The 12,818-nt window shown below is 38.6% G+C and overlaps 1 protein-coding gene across 4 annotated transcripts in view; it reads right to left on the reverse strand.

Moving 5' to 3' along the window:
• FAM13B (family with sequence similarity 13 member B) overlaps positions 1-12,818 on the reverse strand; it is a 51,500-nt gene that overhangs the window by 2,711 nt on the left and 35,971 nt on the right. For 2 of the 4 annotated variants that reach the window (XM_035105540.3, XM_035105541.3), the window contains exons 14-23: positions 12,210-12,275; positions 10,889-11,096; positions 5,785-5,917; positions 5,335-5,416; positions 4,911-5,140; positions 4,116-4,199; positions 2,785-2,880; positions 1,938-2,021; positions 1,538-1,710; positions 900-1,001 (exon numbers count right to left, since the gene is read on the reverse strand). In XM_035105540.3, the coding sequence (XP_034961431.3) occupies positions 900-1,001; positions 1,538-1,710; positions 1,938-2,021; positions 2,785-2,880; positions 4,116-4,199; positions 4,911-5,140; positions 5,335-5,416; positions 5,785-5,917; positions 10,889-11,096; positions 12,210-12,275 (1,258 nt within the window). The remainder of the gene's footprint in view (positions 1-899; positions 1,002-1,537; positions 1,711-1,937; positions 2,022-2,784; positions 2,881-4,115; positions 4,200-4,910; positions 5,141-5,334; positions 5,417-5,784; positions 5,918-10,888; positions 11,097-12,209; positions 12,276-12,818) is intronic. The other 2 variants (XM_088661940.1, XM_035105542.3) reach the window with 1 other exon arrangement.

Raw genomic sequence — 12,818 nt, forward strand, 5'->3', positions numbered from 1 at the left:
GCAGGCTAGAGGTGTTTCATGTTATACTGGTGAACTGGAGGTGGTGCATCTGTCATCCTTGAGACCCTGTGCTTCATTCTAAGCATTTTTAGGCAAAAGCTTGTATTTTCTGAAATAGGTATGAACATCAATTCATGGAAGGAACCTAGCAATCAGAGATATATTGCTTCTGAACATGGAGGTTACATTTCTATCAAAGGTAAAATAATAGCATGTGGTAACAATTTAAAGAGGTAACAAAAAAAAGGAAACACATCTGCAGCACTCTACTCATAACAGTGCACAATTCATTTTATCTGATGTTCTCATAAGGTTTTGCAAATTGTCTATAAAAAGTTAACAACTTTGTGGTTGTTGTTTAACGATTAAAAACCCATTTAAATGAGTTTGGAGCCCCCTCCAGCTTCTTTCACAGAACCTATTTCTTGCTGAATTGGGGGTAAAAATGGCTAAAATCCAATGGGAAAGATGTACTAAATTTTATCATTTATTTTAATTGGCTATATTTATACAAATATTCATTGAAACCAAATAGTATGGCTGAAGATCCTACTAAAATAGATGAACATTAGAGGCCACATTTGCAAAATCCAATCTAGGGATCCACTGTTAACCAATGCTTCCTGTTGCAAGTAAACATAGAAGCTATGTGCTTCCAAACTTAGAAATTGCATTGTAAGCACAAACATTTCTGCTTGCCTAATCAAACTATCTCCTCTATTTGCATGTATCCTGGCTTAGTAAGAGTCATGTGAACTGAGTCAGTGTTACGTTGTCATTTTCAACACTGTACATTACTAGCATAACTAATGCCTTCATCAACAAACACAATTGCATATTTGTCTCATCTTCATTATGAGTAAACCTCTGGGCCTACAATCATTGTATATTCAACTCACCTTCCATTCTGCTGATAAAACCCTTCTTCAAATTCCCGTAGAGTTTTGCGCAATTTCTTTTTCTCAGCTCTGGCCTTCCAAAGTTGCTCCAATAACTCAGGCCTATAAAATTATAAAAAAAATAAAATGCATAGGGTAATCAAAACCATGCATATTCCACCCATCAACAAAGTAATAATATCAATGTCCCTTGGCAACAGTTTCCAAGTCCCTGACTGTAGCACTGAGTATAGCATAGCTGCTTTCTGCAGTCATCAGCTATGCAATCAAGTTCACCACAGGGGAATGGATTGGCTGTGTGATGGTGTTTCCCATGGGGAACTTGGTCACACAGCTGATCCAGCAGCACCTCTGCTTGCCCCACACCTGATGTGGATTTGGGAGAACAGCCTCTCAGGTCAAACTCTGATCAGAGCTGGATCAAATCTGGCCCATGGGATCCTCTGACTTTGAGGAAACAGCTAAGTAAGTAAAATGATTTGGTTGACCTGTTACAGAAGGACATTGCAATGAAAATCCTTCACTGTTCCACCTCACACCCCATCATGATCCACAGGTGTCAAAAAAAAAATCAATCAGCTGTTTTGATTACAAAGCTACATTTGTTGTGTGGTGCTCACATGGTCACATTTACGTACATGGAAGCTGCACGTGTACTCGACAGACGAAGATCTCGAGTCAATTTCTCTTGACTTTCTTCAACATCAGATTCTGAGTTTTCAACTGGACTAGTAGTAATAGACTGCGTTTGGGTGTTAGTTTTTAAGAGATCAGTGAACTCTGATGACACATCACCATCTTCCTCCTCTTCCTGAAAAATAATAAAAATTGTTGTTCAAACATGCATTAAATATTTCAACTACCTGAGCTATAAACCCAGTAAAAGACACATTCATTCTGCACACACATTCAAGCTTACATTTTTGTTATAATTTGAGGTGTGGAGATGTGTGTATTAATGTGAAATGCAGCAATTAAACTCAACTGTACACTATAGGCCCTTATGGGACCTCTGTTGTCTTTGGATAGATAAAATACCTTGATTTCTTCAAAGAAGTGGGCTGTTTCTCCTTCAATGATAGGTTGTAACATCTGACCTCGTCTTTTGGTTGATGGTGAGCCCTAAAACATACGTCACAATATGTTACGCAGTATACAAGAAATCTATTATTTTGTTCAACGTACATTTGGGTTGATTACAGCATCGTTTTATATTTTACGCTATGTTGGCAAAACAGCACACTCAACCCTAGTCAACATTTATCTTCAGGCATTTGTTCCCAGCATAAAGTGAGAACAGTAAATCTTACATGCAAACCAATGCCCAATTCTCAACTACTGCACAGGAAGCTTTACAGAATGTCTAGAGAAAGATCACCATGTTAAAAAATGGTAGTCACTTCAGACAAAGGTCAGTATAACAACTACTGATGAATATAGACAAATAAGACACATTTAACATTTCCTATAGCTGAGAAACTAAATAACATCTTAAGAACTGCTCAGAGTTGGAACTAGTTTCATTACCAGATCATTGTTATTCCACCCTTCCAAAGGAGCCCAGGGTAGTAACCACCAAAGTAATAAAACCACTTAAAAAAATAAACTGAATACATATTAAAAACATTTAGAAATGAAAAGCTCTAAAAAATTTAAAGGCATTAATATTTTGCAAATCCAAAACTAGGAGACCATATGAAAACATGATTAAGGATTTAAAAAATTCACTATCTAGTGTTTCACCACCTAGCTTGGGAACACCTGTTTTGAGCGTAAGGGCTAGTCCAGAAGGGAGACATCTAGCAAGATGAGCACTCATTGTTGAGGCAAGTACACACCAATCAGTTGGAAAATGTATGAAACACTGATTACCGTAACTACTTACAAGAATGGGAGTAATGCTTGCTCGAGTTAACATTTGTTTCACAAGCCTGTATCTGTCATAGAGAGGTTTAACAATATGCCTTTCTTCTTTGGAGACCTGAGTGAAAGCAGAAATGGGGTTATCTAACACTGGGGGAAAAACAGGGTATCTTCACCACTAAGAGGATCACATGATGTCAGAGTCTCCTTGCTCACTAGTTGTCCTGAAGTGGCCCAGTTGATATGCAATGCTAAGCCATGATTTAGCACTATGTGGACATGTTTCCAGTAGCCTGAGCAAAGTGGCCTGTGGCACTTTCCTCTTCCCACATGGTGGGAGTAGGGCTTCTGCCAACTTTTGTTTCACTTTAAACTATCTTGGCTTGTCATTTTAAAACAATAACTGTGTTCACACATAAAACAAGTTCAGTCCACTCCCTGGCCTAGTCAGTTTTTAAATCTGTGATTTTAATTTGGAGCTGTGAGGTCCATAAGCACATTGCTCATTCACACAAACCACAATAAGCCAGGAAGTCTAGCTTATCATTATGAGCAAATGTGGCCAATTATGAGTTGCTAAACAAGCCAACTTTGATCCATGGGTTGGTTATAGAGCTGGCTTGTTTAACTGACTATTGTTTAAATCAGGGTCCGTGGTTCATACACGATGCTAAGCAGTAGTTATTTGGCAGCAAAATTTAACTCGGCAAAAGCTTTCCTCGCAGTCACATGGGAACCCAACACTTCACTCAGGCTAATGGAGTTTCATCTTCATAGTGCTTCCCCCAGAGTTTATCATAACAAGTAAACATGACCATTATCTGGTGATGCTTCAAATAGCTGGAGAATACCAAAACTGTGCAAGTTGACAATTTAGGTGTGGACAATAAGTAACCACAGAAAAATAAAGCTTTCCAATATTGATATTTTTGCATCTTGCTACTGAATGTGAATTCTGTAGAAAGTATGTACTTTGCAATGTTTTACACAGGAATGTACAGAGACCTGACTAACCTCCCTACAGTGCCAGAATAAGGGTTATTTATCTGTTATTTATTTGTACACAACATAAAAAATACCAAAGCAGTGAACTGAAAACAAAAATACATAGAACATCAGCTCAGAATATTTCTTCCCTCCTCAGTGTTAACAGTGTTTAAAGAGCTGCCCTTTGAATCTTATTTTGCAGCTCATTCTTTGAGCCTCTACATGGCACACAATCTATATGCTATTTTAAGAATCATTTGGTAATCATAAAATATGAGAATTATTTGAGGCAGGTGTTCAGTGCTATTTCATAACCACATTAACTGTGTATTAAATAATTGCAGGGAATGAAATAATGAGTATTACCGGTCGTCCATGCTGACTTTCATAGTACAAGAGACTTTTTTGGAGAGACGTTTTTTCTTCTGCCAGATCATCCTTCGTCATTTTCTATAACAAGAGAGACAAGTGTCTTATCCTAAATCTGCTCTTTAGTGTAAGCTTCCTTCTGAAGCTAAAGTTATAAAAGATAAGAAAGCTATACTGAATATATTTTAATCATATACAGCCCAAAAGCTCCAAAGAGTTCAAAACTCAGATAACTGCACCTGCTGCATGAGGCTTCCCCTACTGTTAGGAAACTGTACCCTAATGACAACTCTTGCTCCATATGTGCATTTGAGACTTTGCAATAGTTTGTGAAAGTGTCTGCTCATAAAATTAAAATACAGTGAATGATTACAGTAATCCAGTGTTGCATGTTATATGGTTGACTCTCATCTTGTGTGGGGGTTACGTGGCCGTGGGTTTGGTATGCAAAGCCAAAATCATTAATAGTCAAAACAACCCTTTAAAAAAAACTCCCAAGGCCACTGAAGACTCTGACCACCTCCGTAACCTCTCCAAAGGGCACTACAGCCTCTCCATGCACTTCCAAATACTCTCCCAGCGTGAATGCTATGGTGGGTGGGATTGCCGGCATTCCCATCCCTGCCCCCCCCCTTTGGACAATCATGTGAAGCTACGATCGCACAACTGAAATGTGCATAAGTTGCAAGTTGACTGCCTTAGGAAATTTATTAAGTGCTGTAAAATAAGATGAACTGTACTATTTTCATCTCTTCAAGTGCAACAATACAAATACAAAATAGGCATATATACCTTTATATCTTCTGGAAGGCAGCTTTCAATTCGTTTTTCCTTCAGCCTTTTAAAAATGAGTTCAACTGTGGCCTCCATGGTAGGCTTCCTTTCTTTCTGTGCAACCCGGTGATCATCTTCATTTTCTTCATCGTCATGATCCAAAGATGAGCCAAAACTTTTTGGAAGAGTGTTACTTCGTGGCCGTGTCTGAGGTATGAATTCTCCATCTGAGCTTTTGTGCTTTGCATCTATATTCAAGAAAGAATACCAAACCCAAAGTCAAAGTCACTTTGCAATTATTACTGTTCAATTACTTGAGTCAACACAGAAACAAGAAACTTATTCATTCATATATAATGAGTGAAAAATGAGTCACCCTGCTCTCCAGTAAGGTCCAATGAAAGGTGTAAAAGTCCAAGAAGATAAAACACATTTTTTTTACCTTTTATTTGCTTTTTCAATTTGGTAAGCTCTGTCATCCACTTTAAAACCTTTGGATTTGCTGCAATATCAGAATATGACGGCTGAAAAGAGATATGTATAGCATTAGGATGCTCGGAAATCCAACACACACTGAATTTAACAGGGTTGACTTCTTCATTGGGAGAGTTTTCCATGCCCCTTGCTGGACAAAGTAAGTAATAGCAGGAAAATCTGGGCTTGTGTTTTTCATACACCCCAGCATGCAACTTCTTTGGTCAGAGAATTAAGAACCTAAGAATTACCATGATGGATCAAGCCATCTACTTCTGCCCAATCCCCAATAGATTTTTTGGGATACAATTGAAACCTTTTCACTGACTACAATACAGGAATACATAGAGCCATGTGAAAAACATAACTTTAAATTTTGGGAATGCTAGCTAGCTACCAATGTGTAATAGCAGCTTACCTTGAAATTTTTGTCTTTTTCAAACTGCTCCTCAAACTGCCTTATTTTTTTCTGCAACTTTTTGACTAGCTGATAAGGAGTCTTGTCTTCCCTTCTGTCATCCTTAGAACTGTTAAATGATGCTCTTCGAGTTCTGGATTTAAAGGGTAAGGTTTTAGATACCAAATACACATATTGTAAAATACACAACACTGAAAAACAGCAAGCAGGTGTACATTTATATTTCCATCACAAAGGCCAGAACAAAAATAGTCTCACCTGTTAACTTCTCTCATACAACATTGTCACTAATCCTCACTAAAGCTGCATTTTGCTCAGATGAGAACATGGCAGGTGAAAAAGCTGTCAGTCAAGTGCTTGAGTCACTCATAAGGGCCACCCCTTCCTCTTGCCACAAGATGATTGATATCTTCCAAAAGCTGTAAACCATAACATCTAAAAAACTATTAAACCATTGCAAACCCTCCTCTATGGGAAAAGTACAGCTCTTTCACACCACAACTTAAAAGATATCTGGTAAAAGCAGTAACAGAAAATGATGTATTCCCTCTGACACCATTATCAAATTGTTTATAATTTGATCTTAAAAGCTCATTTCAACTATTATATTCACAATAGCATTGTTATTTAGCTCAGTTGAATAAAAGCTAACAATTGAGATTCAGAGCCAACAACTCCTACAAGTGCTAAATTCTATGCATGATTTTAGGATTCTTGGTTTGAAAGCATCAGATGAAGAACTGGAAATCAAACTGGCAGGGTATTCCTGATAAAGTTTCATAGTTTTTTCATGCCTTCTTCTTAAAGTATTCTATTTCTTCCCTCCTTGTAGTGATATGACCTGCAACAGCTACCCCATTTTAAAGGGTCTCTACAGCCAGACAACAAAAAGACTCTAAGATTTGGAGCTTATGCTACCGTAGCTAAGAGCAAACACTAAGGGCTGGATTCAACTAATGCATCCTGCAGCAGAAACCTGCACAAGGAGTTCCACTAGAGCAATGGGGCTTTCCCCCCTTCTCCACACACCCTCCCAAATTGACGCAGGAGGGGTTGGAACCCCTCAAGTAGCACAAATTTCACCTCAGTGTTGTCAACAATTCACTCTTCCTATTTTGCCTTCTTTTAGACTATTTTACTCTCTGAATAATATTCTGATCAATATTCTGCCAGAAAAAGCTAATCTCCTTTTACAGTCTCAAATTCAAATGGTGCACTTGAAAAGTGAAAACATTGGAAGCTCATAAAAGCAGGAAGAGACGGGAGAGCAAAAAAGAAAGAAAGTCAACACTGATGAAAATAAGTATCACTCATCTCAGAACCATGAAGATATGCATATAAATATATAAAAATTTGGCACTGGGTAACCTGGAAATTGAGGCTTTTCTCCCTACAATGTGTGTTTGTTTTGTACCTTTGGTAAAGCCTTTCCCCTTCAAGACTTAAGAAAAATATCTCTAATGCACCTTAGCTACTAATTCTTTATTGCACATGTCTGCCCACCTGTTATATATATTTACTCATTATGAGGTATGCCGAAGCATTATGAATGTTACAAAATTCAGTTTTAGGAGGAAGGAGAAGCCAAGGCTTAAGACTATCTTAAGATTATTTTGTCCCAATGCATCTGTAGAAATGGAACATCAGAACAGATCATTAGCTTCAAAGATGGTATTATGGCTGCCAGAAAAGCCACACTGAAACAAAATGGATAAGCCACAGGTTGAAACAGAGAGTAAGGAAAGAGCTGCGAGTAGAGGTGCCCCTCTGCCAATCCTTCGGACCCCCTGGGAAACTCAACAAACCTCTTGTACCTAGAACTGGGTGTGGAGAGTGAAGCTGAATGGGACACAGCTGATGGCAGCCTGCTGAAGTACCATCCACCTTGGGATTACCCATAGAAAGCAAGACTAGAGTGAGAGACTACGGTCATGACTGCTGTTTCTAGGAACTCTTCTCGCTGTGAAACTTTTGTGGGTGAGCTGAGTGTTTGTTTGGACCCTGGGTGAAAACCCAGAGGCTGGGAGGGAGGGTGTGTCAGAAGGAAAATGAATTGATACTGGTTTATATACATTAGTAACTTTGTGTTAATGTAATGTTTTTATACGTAACTCTGTTTTTGTAACAATTTGTTTAAGTTGTCTGTTGTTGCTTCTGTTTTCTGTAAACCGCTTAGATATTTTAAATATATTATAAGCAGTACAGAAATTAAAAATCATCAAATAACCAGCAATAGAATACCTATGAATCTAATGAATAGGCACTTAAAGAAAAATGTCACTGCTAATCATCCCATGCTTTGTGATGATCTCAGGATCAAGATGGCCACAACTCTAAATGTACCAAAGACTCATCTGGTGCCTACAACATAGGATGAAACAGAATTTTCTGGAGCCAGGGGCAGTTAAGTCCAGGGAAGTGAAAGTAGTACTATTTTAAATTGATGTTTTGGAAAAGAAGTCACAAATTTGGACAACTGACGACATGCTGTAATCCAGGCATATTAAGAAGTTATTTCTTACTGAACAACACAAATACCGCTCTATGCACCATGTAACTGTATGAGACATAAGCTCCAAGTATTTTGTTAATACCGTACTGGGGGGGAAACCTGACAAGGTTTGAGTCAAAGGTTGTGTAGAAGATGGAGACAGATGTCAGGTGGTCCATGCTTATGCAAAGTAATAGTCTCAGAAGACATATTGGCATGGGGTTAAAAGTAAAAGGCAGCAGAGAAAGAGATATAGAACAAGAGTGTATCATTATGCAAGATCTCAGAAGCCTGAATTCCCTAGCACCTGCTTAGCGAAACAAGTAACAACTATGCATTTTAAAAAACAAAAACAAATGGACATCACCATTTCTCCATAGATTTCCCCAGACCACTACTGCTCTGAGACAAAACCAGCCAATTTCCATTTTAATTAAAGTCCAGGGACCTTATTGCTGTAAACACCAAGATGAAGACTCTACAGATGTAGGTGCTGTAGGTATATGGTCTGCCCAGGTCCAACAAAGGTGCTTAAGAAGCAGTGAAGAATGGTAGTGAAATATACAAGTACACAGGGAAATGAGATCTTGAGAATGACAAACAATTTAGCTAAGCACTGGAAAGGAAAATAAAAAAGCTGACATGTTAGGACCCAACCAGTACTCCATAAGTTAAACACTATGGGCTGTATCTACATTTCTCTCTGCCACCCCAATTCATCACCAAAATTTGCTGCAGGGCATCCCCCTGTCTGGAGAAGGTTTTGAAGATGACAGTGGGAAGGAAAAGGACAAATCCCAACGTGGGAGTGTAAGTCTGTTCCATTCATGCAACAGAAGTGCTAGATGCAACCCTTAATACTTTTTGCAGCTATAAACATGTTTAGGAGCACTGAAGTCAGTTGTAGCATTGTAGAACTTTTAAACTGTAACCACTATCCATTATGAAGAAAGCTTGTGGCAAGAAGATGGTTCAGGCCCACATGAGACTTGAAGCCTTGACTGAGTATGCTTTTCACTCATTGTTCTTCCACTTCAGAAAAAAATGAAAACTTTGTAGTGACAATGGTTGGCTTGTGTATAATTTTCATAACCAGAAAAGTATTCTTGTGTAACAATGCTCAATAACTAACATGAATCAGAACTCAGGGCAAGTCAAGTCAAGTCTCCATCATTAAAATGATATAACATTTTGCCTATTATGGGTGGGTTCAGTGTACTCTAGAATGCCGTTCCCTACAACCACAGTGTTAAATCTGCTTTACGTTAGCTGGAAACAGGTGGAAAATCCATACACACTAAAAGTCAAACTAGATAGCATCACAACAATGACCATGTAGTTTAAGCATAAATGGATTGGATCCACTTAGTTATGAACAGAAGAACAGCTCTGCTGGATCAGGCCAAAGCCCATCAAATCCAGCATCCTGTTCTCACAGTGGCCAACCAAATGCCTATGGGGAAGCTGAAAAGGAGGACCTGTCTGCAGCAGCACTCTCCCCACTAGCGTTTCTCACCTGCAAGTACTCAGAGGTATAATACATTCACCGGTGGGAATAAAGCCATCATAGTTAGTAGCCACTTATAGCCTTATCTATAAATTTGTCTAATTCCTTTTAAAGCAATCCATGTTAGCAGCAAAATTCATATTTTATGCACCGTATGAAGAGGTACAGGATGGACCTGAGTACTAGTGTTATGAGAGAAGATGAAAAACATCTTCCTATCCACTTTCTTTACACTTTGGGTGGAATTCAATGTCGCTCTATGATGAACTGCTGCCTGCTCGATGGAACGATTGATCAGCCCCTCTCCTCTCCCCAATGTGCTGCCCTAGGAGTTCTCCTGAAACCCCCCAGGCCAATTCCAGAGGTGTGGGGGAGGGGGGAACTCCACTGCGCAAGCAAAATCCCTTGTACAGGCTTTGCACTGACAGATTAGGTGAAGACCGCCCAATGTTATCTTATACGCCTCTATTGTGTGCCACCTTACTTCTCAATGAAAAAGACCAAAATGCTCTAACCTTTCCTTGTAGTTACAACTTTGACTAGACCCACTGGATCCAGTAGGGCTTAAGTTAGTCCTGAATAGATTTCAATGAGCAATGAGCAAATTCAATGGATCCAAATGAAAATCAGGTTTGAGATTTCTACAGACTAGGTACAGAAGCCTCCCAAGTCTGCAATGCAGGGAGATGGACTAGATGACCCTTGGGGTCCCTTCTAACCCTACAATTCTATCTCAGCTTTTACATCAAAACACCTCTTTTCTACAGAGAACTGACTCCAAACAACAGAATTTGAAAACTGTGAAACTCCTCTCAGTAAGGCAAATGCTCCTAAGCTTGATAAAGGAGCTTTTCATCAGTGGATGACTACAACGGGATACAATAGTCTGCATTCTTCCCTTCATTCTTTCTGATAGGCATTATATGGAACCAAAAAAGGTTTTGCAAAGTAATTTCATAGGAGAGGATTACAGGACCAGATGGACACCCATTTCATGGCACTCAGGATTTGGGTTTACAAAGATGAGATAAAGAATTCTAAATCCTAACACATGGAATTGCAAGAATTTCTCTTGTGTAGCTTAGTTGTGAGCATTAACTACCTACCTAACAAAAGAAAGTGCTTTAGATGAAGAATCTGCTTTTTCTGGATCATGCAGAAAACGTTGGCTTTGTCCAAAATCCAAACTCCGATGGGACAATATGGGATGACTGTCTTCTTCCAGAGGATGATTCATTCTTCCAGCTTGTGGAGAAAGCTGAGCTTCTCCAGATTCACTTTCTTCCTGCCATGATTTAAAAGCAGGAAACGGCTCTACAAAAGACAATGAAATAAAGAGCAAATGGCACTTAGGTATTAGAGGAAAACCAAGTGTGCATTAAATAGTATCCTTATACACAAAATGAATGGTGAAATGCACTGGAAAGCTACATGTCATAAAGCAAACAAAAAATAAATACCCCAATGCACCCAAAATACATATACAACAATTTTCATGAGTGTATACAACTTACACATTTTTCTGAATAGTCAGCATGCATTACTTTAAAAAGTTGTACAATTCTGCACAACAGATTTCTAAGTAGACATGTATAGGACTGTACTGTTAGAAAACAAAACAAAATCTTCTATGCTTCAGTATATTAAAAGTTCTGACTTCCTTCATGTGTTGATATATAGGATTAGTTCACTAGTTTTAGAGCGATGTTGAAGGAGCATAAATTGTTTTCAAACATGAAAAAAGAACAGAATAAAATTCCAAATTTGAGGGAAAAAATGATTTGTTTATATGTTTCATAAAATGATTTCTGCTTTAAAGGAACTGAAAGATTAAGTAAGGGATCACAGGAAATAAAATCCTTGTTAATGTCCCTTTAAAATTTGTATAGATACATCTCTCTTAAGGGCTTTTTAGCTGTCTGCTTAGCTGCTAACAGGATAAATATAGTTACCATAATTTCCAGTGCAATTATTCTACTTGAACGCTAAGTTCAAAGAATATGGAATGGTAACACGACAAAATGTTGATTGACCCACTTGTACCTGCTTCCCACCGAGTACAAAAATGCCTTTAAGGAATCACTGGCTTGAAGTAAAAGATGCCGGGTTTAAAAAACACAAACCAGGCATGTCCTCATGTTGTGAGCATATTAAACTGCCCTATGCAGAGTCAGACCATTGGTTGTCCATCTAGCAGATTAATCACCACTCTGACTGGTAGCAGCTCTCCAAGGTCTCAAGCAGAGGTATTTCCCAGCCCTGCTGGTTGGAATGCTTTAACTGAACCTGGAACCTGATGCATGCAAGGCATGTGCCTCTATAAGTAAGTTATGGCTCTTCAGAAGGCAGCAGGTAAAGGGGTAATTTGAAAGCAACCATAACCATGAAAAAATGTAGATAACTGAATGTATGGCGAGCCATACTTACCCTCCCCTTCTGTCTGCAGATGCATTGTTTTGAAATCAATGAGGGGAAAAGTGATAGGGCATGGTGCTAATAAATGAAAAAATGGCAAAAAATACTGAAGTGAACACATCGCACAGTTAGAACAAACCATACATAACATGTAGGAAGTACAGCACAAGGAAAGTCTTCCAATTGAGTGGGCCAGGTGTGAGCACTCCATTCCCACTGATGTGGGACAGTTGAAGGTGCCCAGCACCACTCAAAATTAGGCCCTTTATTAATTAAAAGCCTTTCCAGAAGGGTTGGATCAGAGGTGACAAACAAAAAGCCACATGCTTTCCCATGTTTTAGCAAAACACGTTTTTAAAGGAAGAGGATTTCCACACAAGACAGTTTTTTGCTCACGTTTTTAAAGATAGTAATAGCAATTCAAAATGCAGGGAAATAATTAAATTATTTGTGCACTCAACATATGCATTTGTTTAATTAGAATGATAAATGTTAATATAAATACTGGTTGAAGCCGATTTTTTAATCACAACATACTAAGCAGGCCTCACTCTTCAAACTAATGAAGTAGACCAGGATCCCACAGGCTTACACAGGAATCCAACTAGTCTAACATAAAAA

This window comes from Zootoca vivipara, chromosome 2, assembly GCF_965207765.1.
Source record: "Zootoca vivipara chromosome 2, rZooViv2.hap1.1, whole genome shotgun sequence".
Taxonomy (NCBI): Eukaryota; Metazoa; Chordata; class Lepidosauria; order Squamata; family Lacertidae; genus Zootoca; species Zootoca vivipara.